General features: G+C 40.4%; 1 protein-coding gene across 2 annotated transcripts in view; it reads right to left on the bottom strand.

Moving 5' to 3' along the window:
- Positions 1-10790: 10790 nt before the first annotated feature.
- Positions 10791-24825, bottom strand: part of JHY (junctional cadherin complex regulator) — a 67691-nt gene continuing 53656 nt past the window's right edge. For both annotated transcript variants that reach the window (XM_067039507.1, XM_059068253.2), the window contains 4 exons: positions 21694-21982; positions 14325-14405; positions 13182-13310; positions 10791-11250 (listed from right to left, as the gene is read on the bottom strand). In XM_067039507.1, coding sequence (XP_066895608.1) covers positions 11053-11250; positions 13182-13310; positions 14325-14405; positions 21694-21982 — 697 coding nt within the window. In that variant the 3' untranslated portion in view covers positions 10791-11052. The remainder of the gene's footprint in view (positions 11251-13181; positions 13311-14324; positions 14406-21693; positions 21983-24825) is intronic.

Here is a 24825-nt window from a genome sequence, read left to right as displayed (position 1 = left end):
TTTTTTTGTAACTTCATCTTCATTTCTTTTTGTCACTGACCTCCCGTGTGGACTGAGAGGACAAGACAGCCCTGGATGAAATAGGAGTCAGAAAGTGTCAGTGAGGATGCTTTATCTAGAAAGCTCCTTTTTCTCCCCCTTACCTGTCCCAGCCCTATTCTGCCTCAGGTTTCTGTTATCCCATTTGGTGACAGACATGATTTTACATAAGGAGTCAATTTAGAAAGAATTGCCTATGATTCCAATACAGAATGTACGAGGGAAATCCAGGATTTAAGCTTCCGTCTGAAGCCTTTAAGAAATTTTTTTTAGTTTAAAAAAGGCACACCTTTTGCATATATGTCTGTAACAAGAATAAATAAAAGAGTTGTTTAGAAATAGTAACTAATATAATCGCTGGGAATTATCTGAACATTTCTAACATCCGTGCTCTCCCTAGCCTCCAGGGCTGCAGATAATGGAGTAATCACGTGTGCTTGCCAGTATTCTAGCCAGAAGTTAAAGAATGGCCAAATAGGGAGTTCCCTGGCCATCCAGTAGTTGGGACTCTGCGCTTTTACCCGCCAAGGGCGTGCGTTCCATCTCTGGTTGGGGAAACTAAGATCCCGCAAGCTGCAGGGCGGCAATCAATACCTGCGTACATGCATACATATTCCAAATAATCTTTATTCCTCCTTAGTGCTTCACTTGGGAAGGGAAACAAACTATAGAAAGCAATGGGAATAAAGGTAGGAGATGGCTCTTCATCCCGAGTTTAATTAAGGTGGGAATAATTTACAAGCTAAAAACAAAGAAATGAATACTTTATGCTTGCTCTGCTCTTTTCTCATCTGTTTTGTTTTCTCCAGTTCCTAAGTTCTCTAATTTTAATTTTAAAGATTTGAGCTTTATCGTTTTCCTGTGCACAGTGTTTAAAAAGTCAGATAGCTCTACAAGGATTATTTAAAAAGGAAGCAGTCGCCTGTCCCCTTCCCTATTTTCTTCACTGCAGAGGCAACCAGTTTCTGTTTTGGGCTGATTGTTTTGGTATCTTATCTACCTTCACGTTTCTAAATGACTTCACGGAATTGCTGCTTTTTGGTGTTTCTGTTTCAGGAATTATCTAGTACTTCATGCTATAAAAGATGAAGATGTAGTTCTCTTTCTCCCCTGTTCCCACCACATATGTGCACCCTCTCTTATCTCTCCTCTCAAAACTGTAATTTTGCTTAGAGCATTATTATGATGTGCATGTGTAATTCTCAGCTAAGCCAGGTAATCAGCTGCGATTACTTTACTTTTTCTGCAAGGCTTTTTGTTTTTCTTGGAATTAAGGCTCATTTTATTATTCTTAATTTTTAGTGTACTTGTGACTAATTTAACTCCAATTCTTCACCATTTGTCTCTACCTCCCTCCCAAATGTTCATGGATTTTAAAAAAATTTTTACTGGAGTAGAGTTGCTTTACAATATTGTGTTAGTTTATACTGTACAGCAAAGTGAATCAGCTATACATATACACATATACCCTCTTTTTTTGGATTTCCTTCCCATTTAGGTCACCACAGAGCATTGAGTAGAGTTCCCTGTCCTATAACAGTAGGTTCTCATTAGTTATCTATTTTATACGTAGTATCACTAGTGTATATATGTCAATCCCAATCTCCCAATTGCTCCCACCGCCCCCTTCTCCCTTGGTATCCATACGTTTGTTCTCTACGTCTGTGTCTCTATTTCTGCTTTGTAAATAAGATCATCTATACCATTTTTTTTCAGATTCCACATATATACATTAATATATGATATTTGTTTTTCTCTTTCTGACTTACTTCCCTCTGTATGACAGTCTCTAGGTCCATCCATGTCTCTACAAATGACCCAATTTTGTTCCTTTTTATGGCTGAGTAATATTCCATTGTATACGTGTACCACATCTTTATCCATTCCTCTGCAACATTTAGGTTGCTTCCCTGTCCTGGCTATTGTAAATAGTGCTGCAATAAACATTGGCGTGTGTGTGTCTTTTTGAATTATGGTTTTCTCTGGGTATACGCCCAGGAGTGGGATTGCTGGGTCATATGGTGGTTCTATTATTAGTTTTTTAAGGAATCTCCGTTCTGTTCTCCATAGTGGCTGTACCAATTTACATTCCCACCAACAGTGTAGGAGGGTGCCCTTTACTCCACACCCTCTCCAGCATTTATTGTTTGTAGATTTTGTGATGATGCCCGTTCTGACCAGTGTGAGGTGATACCTCACTGTGGTTTTGATTTGCATTTCTCTAATAATTAGTGATGTTGAGCATTTTTTTCATGTGTTTGTTGACCATCTGTATGTCTTCTTTGGTGAAATGTCTATTTACATCTTCCGCCCATTTTTTGATTGGGTTGTTTGTCTTTTTGATATTGAGCTGCATGAGCTGCTTGTATATTTTGTTAATCCTTTGTCAGTTGCTTCATTTGTAAATATTTTCTCCCATTCTGAGGGTTGTCTTTTTGTCTTGTTTATGGTTTCCTTTGCTGTGCATATATTCTTAACATTTTGATTTCCTGAACAAATTTCGCCCAGAGCCCCCTGGTCTGCTCCCCTATGGATTCTGGGTCAATGCATCTTCCTTCCTCTTCATGTCAGGCATTCCTTTCATTTTACTCTTGTTTCCTCGATCTCCCTTTTTCTTGGTTTACTCTCTCATTTTGGTGGAGCACACAGTCCTGTAGTTTCCTTATTGGTGTATGAAAAGTCAATGTTTTGAGATCATCCTTGTATGAAAACATCTTTATTCTAGTTTCATGCTTTATTAGTATTTTGGCTAAGTATAGAATTCTCAATTGGAAATCATTTTGAATACTTTTGAATAATTTCGCAGGCATCATTCAATCGCTTTTTAGCTTCCAATTGCTGCTGTGAAGTCTAATGCCATTTTTTTAATGCCATTTTGATTCTTGATTCTTTATATATCCTGTTTTATTTATTCATTTGTTTTCCTTTTTGGAAGCTTGTAGGGTACTCTCTTTGGAGCCAGTGTACTGAAATTTTGCAGTGATATGCCTGAGTTGGAGGTCTGTTTTCACCCACTCTTTTGGATACTCAATAGGCCCCTTCAGTCTGAAAACTCATTTTTTTCAGTTATGGGAAAATTTCTTGAATTAATTCTTTGATGATTTCTGTTCCTTTTTTTCTATGTTCTTTATGGAACTCCTATTATTTTTATTTTTTTCAGCCTCCTGGAAGTATCCTCTAAATTTATTCCTTTCTCTCCTATTGTCTATTTTTTTTTTTTTTTTTTTTTTTTGTGGTACGCGGGCCTCTCACTGTTGTGGCCTCTCCCGTTGCGGAGCACAGGCTCCGGACGCACAGGCTCAGCGGCCATGGCTCACGGGCCCAGCCACCCAGCAGCATGTGGGATCTTCCCAGACCGGGGCACGAACCCGTATCCCCTGCATCGTCAGGCGGATTCTCAACCACTGCGCCACCAGGGAAGCCCTCTCCTATTGTCTATATTTTTGCCTTTTTGCTTTGCTTTCTGAAAAAATTCTGAATGTTATTTTGTAACCTTTGAATTTTTTATTTCAGCTATCATGTTTCTAATTCCAAAGATCTCTTTAATTTCCTCCACCTCCTTTTTAATGGTATGGCATATAATATCCTCAGATGTTTGGAAATCCTTGATTGTCTGCTCATATTTAAGCAGGAGAAATAAAACGCTAATAGGAAGCTCTAAATACCCAGTGTGACCTGCTGACTGTGAAATTTCCTATAGGATAACATGGTTGAGTTCTTCAGCTGGAGAACCTCTGAAATCAGAATTTTTAGCTCTTTTCTTTTAGGCTGGTCAGATTCCCCAGAGAAGAATTTTCCAAATTCCTGCTTACAGGGTGAAGGCCCAACATTCTGGGAACCACGTGTCAGAGGAGGACCAGAGGTCTCTGTATTTAGAACACCTGTGCTCACTGTTGTCTCTGTTCTCAGGATGGTGCCTCCTAACAGCCCGTTGTTTCTCACACCTGAGACTCTAGAGGCCTGAGACTCTGTAGAGGGTCGAGCAGCCTTTTTTTTTTTTTTTTTTTAATTTTTGTGGTACGTGGGCCTCTCACTGCTGTGGCCTCTCCCGTTGCAGAGCACAGGCTCCGGACGCGCAGGCCCAGCGGCCATGGCTCATGGGCCCAGCCGCTCCACGGCACGTGGGATCCTCCCGGACCGGGGCACGAACCCGCGTCCCCTGCATCAGCAGGCGGACTCTCCACCACTGAGCCACCAGGGAAGCCCCGGGGTCGAGCAGCCTTTTACCAGGGTGGTGGAGGGGAGTCATCCTTCATTTACCCCCTCACCCCCTTCCCCCACTACTTCCAGCAGTAATTGACACCATCAGTTCCTGACTATTTTGGGCATTCTGTAGCGTATATCAGATTGATTCTTGGATTTCCCCATTGCCTGCTAATGATTTAGTATTTTGGGAAGCTTCCAATTATTATTATTATTATTATTATTTTGCAATTTATTCATCGCTTTCCAGTTTTTAAAAAGTTGCTACTGTTATCCCTCTTCCTGTTCTCCCTGTTCTTATATGTTTATGCCTTTAAAAAACCCGTTACTGTGATTTTAGTGGGGGCCAAGGGAGTGAAACACATGTGTGCGTGCGTTTGCATGTATGTGTGAGTGCTCAAGCTACCATGTTTATCCAGATGTCTCATAATTTGAATCTAAGATTATTTTATTCTGGCTTTTACAATGAGTGACGGAGGTATTGATCTTTTACCTTGATGTTTCTTTTATGTAACTGAATTTGTTAAGTTCAAGAGAGTTGCATTATCATTAGGACATATTAAAAGGCTGACTTCATTACCAAAGCACAGGATAGCCCTTCTTACCTCATATTCAGTGATGTACTACCAATGGCTTGGGGTCTGTCCATCTGAAAACATTGGAGGTTAGCTAGTCCTTAAGAACCTTTGTCTGTGAAAGGTCCTGAATAGTTTTGCAGGATATTCGTAGAAATTTCAAGGTGAGGGGATTTATGTTATTTCATTTTCCTTGGTCTCAGATTAATTTAAAACCTGGGTCCTTAAATCTCTGAGCAGAGAATCAGAAAAGATAAACAGAGAAAGCAGAACAGAGCCACACAGAAATACACACACACACACACACACATGCACGCGTGCGCTTATAAAGAGAACGATGCAAACAGGACAAGGAGAATTGGAAGGTGATCAGTTAAGACATTAAGTGTTTTGTGACGCACAGACGCGTCTGCATTTTGCCCTGATAACAGGCCATCAGCTCGTTTTCAGAGGGCTGCTGCCTTCTTCAGCTCAATCCGCAGATCAAAGCAAAGCTGTCTGCTTGCATTTTGCAGTCAGAACGGGGATGCTAATTTATACTCCTTAATGTGTGAGGGTAAGAGACCCCTTCAATTAACTGAATTCTATAGCTGGCAAAATAAAAGGTATACAAAGAGGCGCAGGCTGGAAGAGCCGAAATTCTCATTAAATCAAAAGGTCCAGTATTCATTACCTCGTGCATCTGAGGCTAAACCCTAAATGTGGGGATCATCAAAGGAGGTTTAATGGGTTAAATTGAGAATATAATCTAATTAAGACATTAGACACGGCAAATAGTTCTTTGATATTCATCTAAAGGTTTCATTAAAAATGGGTGCTTGAGGTTTGTATGATAGATGATCAATTTTAAGTAGAGACAGCATCCTTGGTACTGATTCAGAGTGTCACCATTGTGTGGAAGCAGGGGAAATGGGAAAAGACATCACTGCCAGGTGACAGGTTAGCGATACAAGGTAAGGCCAACCAGGATTCATCATAGTGATTTTGACCACTGTCCGCATGACAAAAAAGAAAGCATAAAGATTAATTTAGGAGACAAATTTGCCACAGAGGAAAGAGTCCATTTGGGGCCCAAATTATTTGGTGTAGAGATCTACAGTGGTTTTTTTCACTGGACATGCATTCTGTTCTCTACTTCCTTCTCCTGTATAGACAACTTCCCAAAGGATAACTGATTATACTTCGTGGGTTTTAAATTTCTGAAGGTTATTTCTCCCAGTGTCAAATTTGCACCATAGGATATCTACTATTTAAGCATCTCTTGCAAAAGCTTGGGACTCTAGCAATAAGAGGTACTCTCAAAAGCCAGTCTAGCAGCCCCGGTATCAGGTCTGGTCTCTACGAGCTGTAAACTCAGTAAAGAAAATTTGTGAAATCTTATCAGATATTTCCAGGGTTTCAGTAAATTTATTTGCCTGAAATGCTTATATCACTGTAATCCTCTCAACCTGTTAGAGCTGTTTAATAGCGGGAGACCATTTATTCAGCTTATTGAAAATTAATTACTTATATTGCCCAGGTTTGCAAGGGGACAATGAAAAGGCAGTGGAGAGGCAGCAAGGGAGATAAACCTTGCCTGCCAAATTCTTTTTTCTTCTCTTCATTTTACCCAAAGAGGCCCTATATTGAGTGGTAGAGAGCGCTGAAAAATCTGTTCATTTTGCATCTTATTGCATCTCTCAATGTGATGTTTTCGTAACCTTTTGGGAAAGCCCCAACTTTTCAGTTATTCCACTGAACCAGAATTAAGTAACCAAACATGAAGAATGGGAATCTTTAAGATGAGAGAATAAAATGAATGAATGAATGAATGAGTGAATGAATGAAAGAAAAACCTGCCATCCAAAACCTTTTGCTTTCCATTGAATGGATGTTTGCTTAGGAAACTGAGACATTTTGTATTTTCTCAGTACCTTTGTGAGAAAGATGTGTGGCTTTACTTAATGAAGTTGAGCGGGGGAGTAGAAACAAATACTGTACTTAGTCTGGAGGCAGTGAGTTGCGGGGACAATTCTGAATATCATATTTTTAGCTATTCTGAGATCCTACTTCAGTATATTTTAAAAAGTGGAATAAATAGCTAAATAAAATTTTATTAGAATACATAATTCTCCTTTTTTGCCGTTATAATATAGAAATTTTGTCTGACAATATAGACCATTTCTTATAATGAGGGATACAGAGGGAGGAGATACTGGATAGACAAAATCCACAATAATGCAAAACTGACTTTGTGCTACTGTTTAAATCCTGTCTCACTGGGAAAACAACTAAAGAGGCAATGCAGCATTCATGTGTCCTTTTGTCTTTCTGTTTTTACCATTAGGAATAAAAGTTATGAAAACTCACTTAGCATTAGGGAGAAGTCCTATAGTCATTCTGTAGAATACTTGAGTGTTAGAGGAAATGTGTATTATTCAAGATTTATTCTTACTCTGATAGGAAAAGATGATCTTTAAAAAGGCACATTTAGGAAAGCCACCTTAATTTTTCCTTAAGAACTTTATATTTTCTTTCTTTTTTTTTTTTTTTTTCTTTTTTTTTTGGCTGTACGCGGGCCTCTCACTGCTGTGGCCTCTCCCGTTGCGGAGCACAGGCTCCGGATGCACAGGCTCAGCGGCCACGGCTCACGGGCCCAGCCGCTCCGCGGCACGTGGGATCTTCCCGGACCGGGGCACGAACCCGCGTCCCCTGCATCGGCAGGCGGACTCTCAACCACTGCGCCACCAGGGAAGCCCAAGAACTTTATATTTTCAAGTGCAACTTCTAATATAATGGTAATATATGTTTTGAAGCACATGTTAGAGTTAGTTAAACTTGTCCTGGTATGTGCAGACTATCACCCAAATTCAATTCATTTTATGCGATTTTTCAATAAGTAATTAAAAAAGAATCCCTCCTGAGTTTATCCAGTCTGATATTGCAGACCATTTGCTATCAATTCAAAGTTCTCAATTAGCTCCAGTGTTGTTCTAATTACTGGATGTGTTTTCAAGCAACTGCCAGCTAATAACTGTTGGGATAGAGAGTCATTTTCTTGCTATAGACTAGACTGTTCATGCTCATGCTTACTGTGATGTTTTGACAATGATTCATTAACCAATAATAAGGCCCCAATTGGAACAATTAGACATCGATGCCTTTGCTAGGCTGATCTTTTATTTTGTTCCTCAATATTGTCTTTTCTTCAGTTGGTTTCTAGATAACTCCTAAGAGACTCCTTACTGTACAAAGCAATATCACGAAGACAGCTGTCATTAAATCCAGCTACTTGTACAAAAGCTCCCTCTAGGAGGATGCTCTCGTTGGAAACTCAAGACAGAAAAACATCATAAAAGGAGTCTATAATAAGAGAGAGTACATGATTTAAAGGTCCTTTATACCAGTTCATAGAGGTTAGGGAGTTAGGCACTATGTCTTTCAATGGCTCGTGTAACATCTGGTCAAATCCAGGCCCTCCATCATTACGTCACTCAAGTTTATGGTTCCTTGTCTTCTAATAGGCAGATTGTTTTTATTTCCTAAATATCTGAAACAGAAATATGATAAAAATTGATCACTGATCCACTCAGGTCTATAAAAGATCAATGTTACTGTTAATAGTACAGTTGCCTTTAAAGGAGGAGCCAGACAAGTGTTTGTCATTTACTGCTTTTGCAGAATCTCTACCCCGTCTCAGTCTCATGGTCCCTTAGTGACATTCGGCTGGATCTTACCGTCGTGGGCTGACTTGGGGCCAGATGAAGCCTATTGTGATCTGTTCTTTGATTTCTGCCCCAAGCTTTCAGCAAGTATGTTCTATTTCTTTAGTCAAACTCATTTTAGATGCTACCTGTCACTTTCTATGTTTGTGTACAAAGAATTTTGATTGCTGTAGGGTCATATATACTGGATGGTAAAGCTTTGCCTTGAGTGTAAAGCTCCTGTGAAATGTTGTTTGATATCAACTGGACCATTGAACCTGCTTCAGCTGGGTGTGGGTTCTTAATAGTAGATGTGAAAGTGCCTGAAGGATTTAATGCTTAGGCTGAGAGAAATCGTTAAGGAGAGGTTTTTGAATGTTCTGAAAAAAACAATGAGTAGTGTCTCTTCTATTGGTCAACATTTGAGTTGCATTGTAGATGTCTCTTACAGCTTTATCAGTGTAGTAATGAAGTTGCCAGACTGTACATGTTAAAAATGCAAGGTAGACAGTAATGCCTATTTCTAAAAATGGAACTTAAATGATGGAAGTTCATGTCCCAAATTGAAATATATAATTACATCCTCCTTGCCCACACAGAAAAACAAGAACTCTCTTCCCACAAACAATCAAATAGTGCTCTCCTTGCTGTTGAAAGGTTGGAGTTTAGACCTGACTAGTCTCCTATTGTAGGACTGAAGGACTTCAGAGTCACTTCTCCTTTCTTGATCTCCATTTCCTCTTCTGAAAAATTGGCACTTGAACAAGATAAACCCCTTCCAAGCTCTAAATTCCTTTAAGATAATTTAGTAGAAATGGAATGTTTAAAAAATTTACCCTGTCCCTTTAAAAATGAAAATATGTAAATATCTCTTATGCATTATTTTTAGCTTCCAGAGCAAGTTTTAAAATACAGGGAAGTTCAAAAATATAGGGGAAAAAATCATTCTATCTCATGTTTCTAGAAAAGTCTTTAAACATGTACCTTGAAGGGTCCTCTTCTTGTACAGATACGTTTTAGGAGCAGCTTGGGCTGTGATTTTCCTGAAATAACTCCTCATATATGCTATGATTTTCCAAATACTACTGAAACACGATTCTCCAGTTTACTGTTTATCTTCAGATACGTGTTATCTTTCCAGACTTTCAATGCTGTTTCCAGTATTAAGAAAAAGTTTTGTACAGGCAGCTTTTCTACCACAGTGTGGTATATGTAAAATTTATACAATATAGGAATAAATCTCCAAAGCCAGTCCTTACGCCACCTGTATAGAGAAACAGATTTTCCCTAAATTATTGTTAAATGTGTCCATTTCTGGATGTAGCCATCTAAGAATGCAATGCCCATCCTAGTACAAGCAAGTAAGTAAAATTTAAATCCTAATTAAATAGCATTTAAAATAGTCCCAGGGGGCTTCCCTGGTGGCCGCAGTGGTTGAGAGTCTGCCTGCCAATGCAGGGGACGCGGGTTCGTGCCCCGGTCCGGGAAGATCCCACGTGCCGCGGAGCCGCTGGGCCCGTAAGCCATGGCCGCTGAGCCTGCGCATCCAGAACCTGTGCTCTGCAACGGGAGAGGCCACGACAGTGAGAGGCCCGCGTACCATAAAAATAAATAAAAATAAAAATAAAATAAAATAGTCCCAGGGACTATTTTAAGACCTGGGAATTTCACAATGTTTATGCAGTTTCAAAAGAGTCTTTAAAAGGGATAAAATATTTATTAATATTGACATTCAGTAGGATGTTTTTGTGGGATGTTTTTGTCTCACCTAATGTTTTTGTGTGGAAGCACACATTTGATGATATTTTAAGATATTTTTGATGGCAAGATGTTCAGCAAATTTATATACTTGGAGTCAGCAGCTTTGAGAAAGTGTCTCTCTCAGAGGTGCCCGAGTTGAGTGCTTTTGGACTTGGCGGATTTCTAATTAATATCTTGATGCTCTGTTAGAACAACATTGAGATTTGTTTTACTTGAGTAGCACATCTAGAAGCACTTTCATTTTTAAAATTTTACATATAAACCCTTGGCTAAATTTAGAGATTTTTGAAATATTTTGGAAATGATATCGCAAAATTTACCGGTGTTTAGTCCAAGTTGAGTTCTTTTCAATAGAAACTGAAGTGTTTATAGTTTTTTTTTTTTATCAGAAAAATGAGAAAGAAACACAAGTAGATACATTTATTTCTGGGTAACTTTAAGAGTTTCATTATGCTAAGAAAGGGTAGTGATCATTGAAGAAATTAAAAGAGCCAATATAAAACCAAAAAGAAATCAAAGGATCCAGTATAAAACCAAAAGGCTTTATTCCCTAGTTCTTATTCAGCCCCAATATTAACTGATTTGAAAATAAATAATTAAAATAGTTTTTCTTCCTGGAAAGTAAAATATGGCGCCGTAATGTAATAGGGCCCCATATTTTAAATCCTGTACGAAGCAAACATGGACTGCAGTTAGATGACGACGCTAGGTCATCACTCTCAATGCAGAGCAGTGGGTTGGAGTTTCTCTTCTCCAAGTCCATTCCCTGGGCATCTCTGGTCATGTCTTGTCTATACAATGTGAAGGGCTTTAAAAGCAGCCACAGCCTGTTTTTCCCTTTCATGTCTGTTCTGCAGTACTTCCAGCAGTGAGATTTCAGGTAAAATGTCTCCTTTTCCAGCATGGGTTGGATTTTTCTTTTCTTTTGAGGCTTGATCACTCAGATTTGAAGGTTTGGGTTTGGGGATGGTCTTAGCATATTCCAAAGCCTAAAAGCATAAAGATAAAATTTTATTTGAGATGGAAAGTGAACCCTGGATTCCTTAAATTAAATCTAGTCTTAGGAAAGGTTTATTGATAATATAATTGGAGACTGTTGCTACAATAATGTACTAAGGGATGGATGGAAAGGGAGACCAAATGGAAAATACAAATAACGCGATATAACGCACAGTTTAAACAAAATAAATTAGCCACGTAACAAAATGCTGTGGAAAAAATGAGAGTTTGAAGAATGATATGTACAGTTGTGACTCTGGATGTTTTCTTTATAAAACTGAGTTTTGTTCAAGTGCTTGAAAATAGATTTCTTATGTGTTTGATCTATTTAGCTTCTGGCAGTCTTATTAAAACCAAACCTCTATTAAGGAGATACTGACCTTTCCATTCAAAGAGGACTTGTTACAGCTTGAGACCAAAGACATCACTGTAGTTGAGATAAAACTGAGTCTCTATTATTACACCAACTATTCTTGTTTCTGGGTTCTTACAACTCTGGCAAGTATTTATTAGAGGTTGAAAATTATTTTTTCCTTTTCTTTAGCATATCTATAGATACCTGGATACTAAAAAAAAGGCAGGCTTTTTTTCAGTGATGTCAGTTCGGACAGGCATTACAATAAAAATGAGATTACTGAATATGATTTCTAAATCTGCCTTTATATGTTTTAGTTTTCTAAAATTAACCATTTTTAAAAATTGAAGTATAGTTAATTTACAATGTTGTGTTAGGTTCAGGTATACAGCAAAGTGATTCAGTTATATATGTGTGTGTGTGTGTGTGTGTGTATACTTTTTCAGATTCTTTTCCATTATAGGTTATTACAAGATATTGGATATAGTTTCTGGTGCTATACAGTAGGTCCTTGTTGTTTATCTATTTCATATATAGTAGTGTTATATGTTAATCCCAAACTCCTAATTTATCTCTCCCCATCCCCAGTTTTACCGTTTAGTAAGAGATTCTTGAGAGCTAAAATGGGAATGGATAATATATGTAGGTCCTAGAAGGGGAAAAATCTCCAAAACAGAAAAACTCCAGACTTCTCAGTGTGTAGTTGACTTCTATTGGAATTTCTAATTATAGACTTGTTGCCTTGAATCTTTTCATGAACAAATAATGGACTGGAGAAAAAAAGAAAAAGTGGCATCATGGAAACTCAATCAAGTGGATTGAGGTCTTCAAGGTCTGAGGAAGAAAGGCAATAGATAGAAAATATGAGAGTCTGTGAAAGAGAACACGAAGTACAAATTCCTAAAAGCACCAAAGGGTCACTTGTCCCTCATGCACAGGGTCCCATGTCCTTACTGGGACTGAGGCAGAGACCTGTACTGCAAAGCTCAGTGTCTCCATAGAACGTATTTCATTCACATCACAGCTCAGAGTTGGATGACTTCTGAGAGGGAGAACATCCTGTTTTTATCATTTTTATTGGGTAGAGGAACCTATATAGTACCATTCCTTAGGAAAAATATAGGGAATGAACTTGAGAGAAACAGTGAAGGACTTTCCTCTGACATAAGCACCCAGAGATGGCAAAAAGATGCTAATTTCTTAAAACTTATTTAATGGTAGAGAAGGAAATTGATGGTTAATCAGGATTATTAGTTTTTTTCTACGAGATCACCTAACCATTGAATTTTTGTGTGAGAAACTCGAAATACTATACTTGGAGGAAAACATGTGGAAGACTAAAGATAACAGTGAACTTCAGGGAAAAAAAGAGGCTAACCTTCCAGCATCATATGTGTGTATATCATGTTTACATCAGTATCTGTGAATGACGGGGAGCCGCAGGAACAGCAGCAGCTAAAACATCCTCTGTGTTCAAATAACGTGGGGAATTTATTGTCATGAGGTCACAGAGGTTTCCTTTTAATTCTAATTAAAAAGACAACTGCCTTGGTGAGAATTTCTTACCTTCTGCCGAGGGACAACAGATTTATTTTCAGTCTTTGCTGTTTGTGGCTTTGACGGGATGGGTAGTGTCCTCATGTTGTATTCCCTTACTTGTTTTGCGTACGCCTTTTGCTGTATTAATTTCTGCATCTGTTCAGAGAAACAGAGTGAGGGTGACTCACAGGTCCTGCGAGATCACTGTGTTCCCTGTTTCAATTGACACTAGGCGGCTTCCCTGGTGGCGCAGTGGTGGAGAGTCCGCCTGCCGATGCAGGGGACACGGGTTCGTGCCCCAGTCCGGGAGGATCCCACGTGCCGCGGAGCGGCTGGGCCCGTGAGCCATGGCCGCTGAGCCTGCGCGTCCGGAGCCTGTGCTCCGCAACGGGAGAGGACACAACAGTGAGAGGCCCGCGTACCGCAAAAAATAAATAAACAAATAAATAAATAGACACTAATTTTAGTGAGCTGGGCATACAGTATCAGCCGCGTGGGTGAAATGGGATCATCGCTTGCAAGGTGACAGCAGTGAAATGGTTAAGTTAACGTTTCTCCTAGAGATAGTTTTTCTTGAGGGGCGGAATGTCACTGCAATAGCACACACCCAGTGTTCACTTAACAGTGGCTAAATCACATTCCGCCTCTTCTTTGTTGCGTTTACCCAATTTATTTTCATTTTTGCTTCCAACTTTGAACTCTCCTCTCTTTTTACGCCTTGAGTGCAACTGCGGTTAAAACACATGGAATGAAGGTCTCCTTTCACTCGAGGAAAGAGAATAAAGCGGATGCACTTTTCGTGGCTTGGGAAACTCTTACCCCGAGTGTCTTCTCTGTAGCCACCCTTGAGTATTATCAAGATAACTCTATTGGGAAAGACCAACGCCCACATAACACACACATCTCTCTTCATGTGCACGTGTCCCACTTTTCCGTTTGGGCCTTCAAAGCTAACGGAAAGGTGGATACATAAAACAACATTGGCTGAGTAATTTTATTTTATGGTAGAAGTAGTGCCCGGGGCTTATTACCAATGCTGTGTCGGAAGGGTCTCTATTCAGAGGGAGACATTTGAATTAGGACTTGCTTCTGGGGGTATCTTTATACAGTTTTGCTGGAAGACACATGGCAAATCCAACCCTGGAAATGCTGTATGTACATCACACTCACTTTGTCTCTGATGGACTCAAGGTCAGGTCCGAGGCCTCCAAGCTTCATGTCTCTGTTCTGATAACCCTTCAGCTTGGAACTCTAAAAATACAATCAAAGAGACAGTTTCTTTTAAAGACTTGTATGTCCCCCACCCTCGAATTGTCATGGCCACATAAGAAAGGGAAGAAGCAAAGTGAAAAATGGCAGCCTGTGTGGACTGTGGGAGAGCGGGTGTGTCTCCCAGCAATTCTTGCATTTTAATGGTCGTCATTGATAATAGTGTCCTTGGTCATTTGCAGCTGGTGAGCTAACATGTTTGGACTTTTCCACTTCTGCAATAAAAAACATTGAAATTCTGAAAATTATAAATAAAAAATTTCAAGTGAGTAAAGTGCTGCTTTGTTATTACCATTTTTGACATAACGGATACATTACTAATTTGCTGCTGCTGCTATGAGTAGTGTGGCTAGTTTTGTACCGTTCACTGAACCAACTGATTTCCCCGGAAGAGGGATCTAAATGAATCAGGTAAGCACACTGCTTCGAAGAGAGAGCGCCCTGTCTAATGTCATAATATTCAGAAGAAAGGAAACAATTTAAGGGTTAAGAGTCTAAGCAAGACCCACTGAGAAACTCCTTTTATTCAGTGTGATTTTGGATATTTTTGAAAAGTACAAATAATTTTATACGATAATGCTTATTACTATTGCATATTTAAAGGGACAGAGTAACAGACCGAGGCTATTTAATTATTAAATTATGTCAGTGGAGCACAGTTAACAGGCAGGAAAAATCCGAACACGCTCCTGACTGTAGGATAGGTTAAGATATTCACCAAACTCCCACTTTTGACATGAGATCTGACTTGCTACTTGAAGCAGATACCCTTGTGGGGAAACAAAGTTCTTTTTTCTTTGCATTTGTGAGTTCATTGAGTTGTCTTCTTTGGGAAGGGTAGGAAGGACAATACCAAAAGAGATGGTTTGGGTGACAGTAATGACCTTAGGGTACATCAAAATTGGTGCTTAGAATAAATAGCCATACCGCAGAGGCAGCAGTTCTGAACTAACCGTGTATGGTACCACCTGTCTATATGCTAATGACAAGGCATGGTATTTTTCTAAATTTTGAAAGTTCCTGTTAATTATTAAGTCCTAAAATATACACTATATCTAATGTGCCCTTTCCTAAGAGGGAATTTGGCAGAGATAGTCCAGAGACTTTAAAAACAGAACATTTCATCATATAGAGAGTTACTGCATATAATTAATTCTCAAATCTTAACAATGAACTTATGTAGACACATGTATCAACTGTTACTACTCACAGTGCCTACTGACTCACTACCTGGAGGTCAGACCACTTAGCTTTTCCATTGCCGTTTCCCAGGCTCAGAGCCAAACGCTCTTTCCTCCAGACCCCAGCACTGAACTCTGGCCCATGAGATATGAATGAAGGTTTGCTAGCATTGATAGAGGGTGCATCTTGGAAAACCTTTAATTGGATTGGCACAGCCCCTCCCCCTTTCCCTTTATCTTGCCTTGAATGTGGATGTGATTTCCGGGGATGCAGCAGCAATCTTGTAGCCAGGAAAGAGAAAAAGAACATGAGAATTGTACAAATACTGGTTCTGACGCTTTGAGCTATAGAACCACCGGTGCTAGCAATTACCTACTTGTGGATTAACTGTATGTAAGAAGAATGAACCCTTATTTTTGAAACTTCTGTAAAGAGTAGTTCTGTGACTTGTAGCTGAAGGCAGTATTTCTAAGGTCCTACAAAATTTTTATAGTACATAGTGCTTCACAGGGCCAAAATCATGTGTCATTTAGGCAACACTTCTACACTGCAAGGATTAGAAGTTGTGTAAACAGAATTTGCCTGATTAGTATGTTAAATATTTGTAGTCAGAACTCTTTCAGTGCATCTAATTCTAAAAGGTCAAAGAAGATCCTTTCTTAAGTCTTTGGACTCAAATAATTAAAATATAGTATATAGAACAGTATAATATATAGAAGAAGTATATAGAAGAAATATTGTTCATTGAAGCCATTTCAAAATCATAGATCTCCTTTAAGAGAATAGAGTCATCACCCGGCAAAACCAGTACAGCTGCTTCCTGCCCTTTAGATGTATCCGTTCATACTTTTATAAAATTGTCCCTGTGCTACAAATTATTTTGTTATTTTTTTTGCTGAGAAGGTTACCATTACACTGTATTTCCCTGTCACTACATGTTTTCTGAAAATGTGATTTTTATGTATAACATTCTATTGTCTAGTTATACTTGAATTATTTAGCTATTCTTCTAAATGTTGAACATTTACGATGTCCTAGGGATGAGCATTGTTTGTGGGCTACCCTGATTATTTCTTTGACATAAATTAAGAGAAGTGAGATTATTGAGACAGAATCATGAACATATTCAGGGCCATTCATGAACACTTCTGTTAACAAGGTAGAAGAATGCTCTTTTTGTCCAAACCCCGGTGACACTGGGTATTATCACATTTTAAAACCTCTGCTAATTTTTTTTTTTTTTTTTTTTTTTTTTTGCGGTATGCGGGCCTCTCACCGCTGTGGCCTCTCCCTCTGCTAATTTTTAATAGGTGAATGAACTCAGATATCCTATACTTTGCGATTGCAAATTTGTGCTTTATCTGGCATATGGCATCTCCGCCATTGTTTTGAAATCACTAAGTTACCATTTGCCAAAGTAAACCAATAATGAAAAAGGAGAGAACCCCACTCATATCCAAGTCATAAATCCAATTTGTGCAAAACTGATGAGACAGAAATGATCAGTGCCCAGAAATCACACCCTTAGTCTGAAGCAGCTTAGCTTTAATCATTCCACCGATTCACAGAAGATGTAAATGTAAAGCGTGAATAATTGCTTATTGCATCCCCGCCGAAGTTCTTGCTATCACCTAGAATAAACATCGTGGCTGTCACAGAAAAACAGAACCGAGGCTCTAGCACTGCAGACTGACGCGAAGGAAAGAGTGTGGCCCGAAGGGGTCATCTTCAAACGCCACTGACTTCTTGACAGGCTGAGCTGCTTCCAACGAAGAGATGTTTCTCAGGGGAGAGCGATGGCTTCTAACAGAGTTTGTTCTGGGTGACTGGCAATGAAAAATCCTGGATTTACTTGTTAGCTTCAAGTAATCGTGATTGGTTCTCAGTGCTGTAATTTTGTTTGATCTCCTTCCATCAAAAATCTTTTTAACAGCTGTATTGAGATAAAATTCACACACCACCAAATTCACCCACTTGAAGTTGTACACTTCAGTGGTTTTTAGTATAGTCATCAAGTTGTGCAAAAGTCACCACAATCCAATTTTAGAACGCTTTCATTGTCCTAAAAAGAAACAGTCCATTCCCTCCCCCCACCCCTGCCTCCAGCCCTAGGCAACCACTAAGCTACTTTCTGTCTCTTCAAAAGGCTTTCATAGTCAAATAATCCCTAGAATTTACTTTGATTTACCTCTCTTTGGCTGTTACAAGACCAAAAGGTCACAACAGCACCATGCCTCCCCCCAATTTTTTAAAATTAAATCAACAATAATAGTCTCATTAGGTCTCCAAACACAGGGGGAAAATAAAAGCATGTTTTCAAAAACTCCCCGGCGGGGTTTGCTGCCAGTCTTTGCATGAGATGCACGCAGGGTGACATCAGCCAACCCTGGCTCTAGCTGACGGCTGACCAGACCAGATCTACCCCTTGGAACTGGTGTCCGCCGGTCGCGGCTTTGGCAGAGTCTGGCATAGGATCTCCTAGTGGAAGGTTTCTGCCGGACATCAATCACACGTCTTCTCAAGCCGGAAGAGTGACTTTTATTGTCAACGTGGGGCAAAAGGTGCCTGACTTGGCAATGACATTGACTGTCCCGGGAGGACTTGTTTCAACTCTGAGAGGTCGTGCCCCGCTGTGGGGGACACTGCGGGGCTTTCCTCCAGAACATTCCTCAGATGTGTAAGGGTGAGAAAGTTACTCAGAGACGGGATGGAAAACAATGCCTCAAATACTGGGGAACAGCAAGTGAAGGAAATTTGCTCTGCGGTTGCTAAACTTAATCCAAATAAACCTGTCTTAGAAGCAGTCAAGCAGCAATACCCGGATTGTCCGTGACAACAAACACACGAGTTAATTACTGCAGCTCAGCTCAACACAGCTGTCAGAGAACTCCTTAAGCGGTTATTTTGTGGCAGGTTGCAGCAGATATTTTTATTACTGTTTGTCATCACTTGTGCTGTGTTAATCTCTCACCGCCTGATGTCTGGATTCAGCGTCATGGACAGTGCTGAGTGTTCATAAATTGGTCACAACAGAACTGCCAGGAGAAGAGGAACGGTGCTTGGGCCTATTATCTTGACAAATCCTCAAATTTTTAATGTGATTCAAGTTGATTCCCTTGGAAACCACGAGATTTGCTTTGACTAGGAAATGGGCATGACCTGGGTAATGAGTCCCTCTGTCTGGGGCCCCGGCTACCTGCTGTCCTATACAAATAGCTCAGTTCTAAATCATTTTAGCTTCTGGAATGGCTTCCCGGACAAAGAGTGCTTCTGTGTCTTTGTCGGACGTAGGCTGAAAGTCTTGGATGGAGAAAATGGATACGTATGGATTGCAACATCTCTGAGAGAAAGCAGGGAGGCAGGGATTTCCCAAGTTGGAAAGAGGGCTTGGGAAGAGGTAAGTGGAAGTTCTCTTTCTTCCTCTTCCCTCCCCTCCCCGATCTTAGATGTCTCATGATACACACCATCACTGGGTACTGTCCTCTGCCTTCCCTCGGTAAAACACAGGTTCAAACTATCAAGAGGAGAAGGAAGGGAAAGGAAACTAACATTTAGTTGATGTCTATTCTTTGCTAGGCACTAAGCTAAGGTTTTAATACATTACTTAACTGTCAAACCAAATCTACAAAAAGAACAATTCTGATTGTGCATATGAGGAAATAGGGGCTCAGGTGAATTAATAACTTGTCCGAGTCACAGAGAGATTAAGTGATGAGAAATGAGAAATGGCTGAGTGCGTGACTTCCACTAAACCCTGCTCATTAGGAATTGTTAAAAGCTTGCACTTTCAACCATAATCCACCGTTGGCAAGAACCCTAACCCAAAAGTTTCTCTTCCGAGGTAGTGAGTTTGTGCTCTTTTTTAGGCCCTGGTAACTCGTCAATTCCAGAGTGACAGGACGCCCTCACCTTGAGAATGTATTGGCTCCTAAGCTCTGAATACATCTCCCTATAGAAATAATAATACGCACAGTGTCTGGCTTCCTAGTCCAGTCTACAAACCCTATTCTATTTATGAAGTACTTGAAAATAGTACTAATCGTACCTCAAATGAGGTACGATTAACTGTCAAGCAATGATGTTTTGGTGGAAAAATAAGTGACTTATGAACCCAGGAACACATTTCTTCTTATTTACTGTGAAACTGGGGGTCATCCCAGCTCTAAACAACCAGCAGTGGTTTCCACAGCCTGGGCAAGAATTAGGTACCCCGGCAGGACGGAGGGTGTGAGGGAGGGTCAGAGGAGGAGCTCAAGGAGCCCTCAGGTCAGCGTGTGGGAAGGGGTGGAGGGAAGGGCCCCGGCGTTGTGAGCGAGCCAAAGGCCTACGCTCTCGGGTGGTGGCAGTGGGCTGGGGCGTTTCCTGTGCATCAGCCTCTGAGGTTCTATCTCGGGAGGCCACACCAAGCTGGTCCTCCTTTTCTTCTCTGCAATATGACCCACTGCCATTCTAGTCCAGCTTTCCCTTCTTCTCGTCAAGGCCACCCTTTCCTTGTTTTCTGAGGCTCCCACGTGGGTGTCCACTGACTTCACAATCCCCTATTCCTGGAGTGCCCTGCATCTGCCCTGCACACCACCGCCAGGGCAGTCTTTCCAAAACGTTAATCTAACTGTGGTTACAATTCTTCCCTGTCCCCCGCCAACCCACCCCCGCTCCCCACCAGCTGAGGGATTAGAGCCCTCCTTCGTCCAGTGACGAGCAAGATCCTCGAAGACCCGGTCCCCGACCTACTTCTCCACTGTCACCTCTCAACACTCAGCGCCTCCCAGTTTGAGTGACAGCAGCCCTGAAAGGCATCAGTTCCCAGCATGCTTTGTGTTCTCTCAAGCTTCAGAACATTCGCTCACACTGGCCCCTCTGCCTGAAATGCTTTCAGTCTTCCTTCTTTTGCTAACTCTCAGTCATCCTCTAAGATGCCTCACGATCACCTCCTGAAGCGCTGCTTGACCTGCGGGTGGGGATGTGTCCCCCTCGGTGCTCCTCTGTGTTCGCTGTGCCTCTCTCTCTCTTTTATTTCAACATGATTCTGCCGGGGGGGGAAGGGCATGGCTCGTTTGCTGTACATCCCAGCACCTGACACAGTTCCTGGTAGGAATTCAACACATATATGTTGAGCTGAACTAAGCATGGCGCCCTCAATCTGCCTTCTAGTGGACGCCCCACTAGCGTCCACTGGTCGCCCGGCGGCTGGGAGTGTTGTCTGCTGTGGCTCACAGTCGAGTCCCTCCCTAAGAACTGCCCTCAGCCAGATGGAGCGGCTGTGCCCAAAGTTACAGCCCTCCCCCAGAGACAGTCAATAGCCAGTGGCTGAGCCATGTGGGAGAACACATGGGTTCCTTGCCTCTGAAGGGCCGTCCCAACTTCAGAGCCCTCATGGGCTAGGCTGAGGCGTCCTTTGCACCAGCCTCAAAGCCTCCCCTCCTCCCTCACCCGGCCCTGCCCCCACCCTCCCCGACAAGGGTGGTTCCCCCATAACTCTCTTGCTCACAAATCTCCATTTCAGAGTCTGTTCCTGGCGGGGCCAATCCACCACAGGACTATTGCTTCCAGCCAGTAAACTGGGCAGCTATTTCCCTGTTGCCCAGTAAAGCAGAATGCATTTTCCAGCCTTTTCCTTACTATGTGACACTAGAAACAGGTGATCTTTCCGGAGGGGTTTTTATTGTTTGTAACAGTAGAGAAACACAAAGGACATAAAAAGCCTCCTTTAACGCTCCTTCATTTCTTCCTGGAAACCTTCCTCTTTGCCTCCCACCCCCATTGCCCTTATTTAACAAAGCAGACCTGATGGGAAAGACCTAAGTGCACAGAGGTGCTAGTCATGGTGAATCTTAGGTAAACACAGAACCCAGTAAAGCAAACATTTCAGAAGAAAGCTCAGTAATTGGCTGTCATGGGTGCTTTACTGCAGCAGCTGAGGTGAGATGAAGGCTGAGAAGACTTCTCAACGGGTGGGGACTAGAGAGGAAGAAGGGGGGGGGGAGGGGCGGCAGCACCCGTATTCCAGGCCTGTGATAAGGAGAATGAAAATCAAGGTCCCTGTGTATTATCAGAATAAATGGTTAAGTAAGTAAGATGCTTTTATTACCTTAATGCTGCTGCTTTTCCTATGCTTCTTCCCCTTTTCCAGTTGAAACAGATAGCCTTCAGAATTGCTACGGCTAATTTTCATTTGGTTTCTTTGGCTTCTCTCTGAACTGAGTCGGGATTCACTTTCCACCCTTGAGGGTATGGGTGGAAGCGTGACGCCGGGTAAGGCCCCTTCGTGGGGATGCACCTCAGTCAGATGCATTAGGGCTTGCTGATGCTGCTCTATTGTCTGGGTGAGCCGCGAGTCTGGAGAAGCAGGTTGGCTCTCAGAGGAAGAATGGAACTTCCTTAAAGGAAAAAAAAAAAAAAAAAAAGCACAAATCTGTTAATGAAACCTAGATACATAAGACTTTTAGCATAAAAGTCTTTATGGGGCTTCCCTGGTGGCGCAGTGGTTGAGAGTCCGCCGCCGATGCAGGGGACACGGGCTCGTGCCCCGGTCCGGGAGGATCCCACATGCTGCAGAGCGGCTGGGCCCGTGAGCCATGACCGCTGAGCCTGCGCGTCCGGAGCCTGTGCTCCGCAATGGGAGAGGCCACAACAGTGAGAGGCCCGCGGTACCGCAAGAAAAAACAAACAAACAAAAAAACTCCTAAAAAAAAAGTCTTTATGAACCATTAATTTGATGTATTTATCACTCCCCCAATCAAATTAATGTTCTTTAGCTTAATCTTTTCATAAATACATTAATTTCTTAATATCCTCCATTTTTTCTTTAGAATATTCTAGCTCTTACTTAGAACTTTCATTTAGTACATTCAGAATAGAGAAAACATCATTCTGAAAAATCAAAGGCATTCCCACCACAAAATACCTGGACAGGTTGGATTAAATTAAACAAATGCCCTTTTAATTAGATAGTTGGATTTGTAAGAGAGACAGGGAATCTTCAGAGACCACAAACTAAACAGAAACTAAAACTAAAGCAGATTTAGATAAGATGAAGCTATGGCTTTCTTTGAGGGAGTTTGGACCTAAGTGCTTGAGTTTCACCATTCAACACTGGTATGGGATATGTGAGATCGTGGCTCTGTGTCAGGCAGAGAATCAGAACTGAGATGCCTGCATGAAGGCTGTATGTCACCCATGAAGAGCTACACCCTCAATAAAAAGGCAAATTAGTGAAAAACTCATTCACCAGCCTTGGGAAACAACAAAGCAAGCCTATCTGTCTTAATGCAGTCTCTGAGCTGGGAAAAAAAATTCCCTGTGAATATCTATGGACAATATTTGGGGTTCAAATTTACCTTCCCCACATAATCATGGAAATCCAACACCAAGAAATTAACATAAAGTGATCCTAGAGGAAGGATACCTCTGTAGTATCTGGCAGAAGCAAGTTCTCTGGAAGGATACATTCCCACCCAAGCCTGCCTAGGTGTGTACAGATAAGATGGATAAACATAAGTTCACAATCCAAAATCCTAGAACATGTGAGTAAATAACCTACCAAGTATGAGAATCAGCAGATACACATGCACACACACACACAAAGCAGTATTAGATTTCTAAGAACTTAAGATAATTGAATATTAGATAGCATTCATAAGGAAGCATGTTTATAATGATTAAAGACATGAAAGAAGAAATCAAAACCCCGAGAAATATATTCTGAAAAAATAACAGTAAGGTTTTAATCAGAACCATATAGAAGTCCTAGACATGAAAAACACCATTACTGAAATTTACAACTCAGTGGATACACCAAAGAGCATAATGGAGCTGAAGAGATTTAGAAACTTAGAGGAAATTTCTCAGAAAGAGGCATAGAGGGATAAGAGATGAAATAAGAAACAGTTTAAAAGACACAGTGTCTAGAATAAGAGAATCAAATATACATCTATTTGGTGTTCCTGAAGGAAAATTAGAGCAAATTTGGGAGACATAATATTCAAAGGAAAAATGGGTGATAATTTTCCAGAATTTATGAAGGAAATGAACCCTCAGATTTAGGAATCCCAGAAAAATCACAAGCAGGATTACAAATTTCAAACCTAGATACATCACAGCAAAGCTTCAGAACACCAAAAACAGAGACCTCAAAACCAAGAAGAGAAAAAAAGACCAAGACAAAAAGAATGATAATTACATTGATAAAAGACTTTTCAAAGAAATAGAGAAGCCAGGAAATAGAAAAACAGTGTTTTCAAAGAGGTAAATTCTTTATCAAGTTAAACATAATTTAAGATAGAGAGGAAAGTAAAGGAATTTCCGGTAAATTTACCAGTGAAATGTACTTGCCGAAAGAACTTCTAAAGGATCTACTTCAGGAAGAAAGAGTAAAATGGAAAAAAGAATGGGAGGCAAAGACAATAATAAACAACTGGTTAAATCTAAAACAGCACTGACTCTATACAACAATAATAAAACAACAATTAGTTTTAGATATAAGATGCTGGATAAAAATAATATGTATGACACAAAGGGTGATTGGATTAGAACAATCCAATGATTTGAATATGTCTGCAGGAGAATAGAAATTTTAACACTAGACTAGTTAATAATGTAAGTTTAAAAAAAAAAAGAATAGAAAGAGAATATGCATTTCCAAATCAGTAGAGGGAAAAAGTAGCAGAAAGTTCTATCAGTTCAACAGACAATATTAAAAAAATAAAGACAATATGTATTGGAAAAAGTAGGGTGGCTAGGACAAATTAAGATAGTAGAAATTAAACCAACTATATGAGTATCACAAAAAAAATGTAAGTAGTTTAAAGTTTAATATCTGCCCACAAATAACAACAAAAAGAAAAGCCAAACAAAAAAAACACATGAGAACTAAATAGTTTTACTGGAAAATTCTATGAAATCTTCAAGAAACAGTTCCAATTGTACATGAAGTCTCCCGGAGGATATAAAATGGGGGAATTATTTTAAGGCTGGTATAATCTTGATAACACATCCAGACGGGGGCCAATGGCAGATTGGAGAATTTTAAGCCAGTCTCACTTCCTGCATGTGAATGTTAAATCCTAAACAGTTAACAAATCAAATCAAGTAATATATTATAATAGTATGACAAGTTGGGTTAGTCCTAGGAATAAAAGGATGATGGAATGTTAGAAAATCTGTTAACACATTTAGCCACTTCAACTGATGCAGAGAATTTGATAACATTAAACATCTATTT

Source organism: Kogia breviceps, chromosome 7, assembly GCF_026419965.1.
Source record: "Kogia breviceps isolate mKogBre1 chromosome 7, mKogBre1 haplotype 1, whole genome shotgun sequence".
In the NCBI taxonomy this organism is placed as follows: domain Eukaryota; kingdom Metazoa; phylum Chordata; class Mammalia; order Artiodactyla; family Physeteridae; genus Kogia; species Kogia breviceps.
This window is presented reverse-complemented; position numbering and strand designations above follow the sequence as displayed.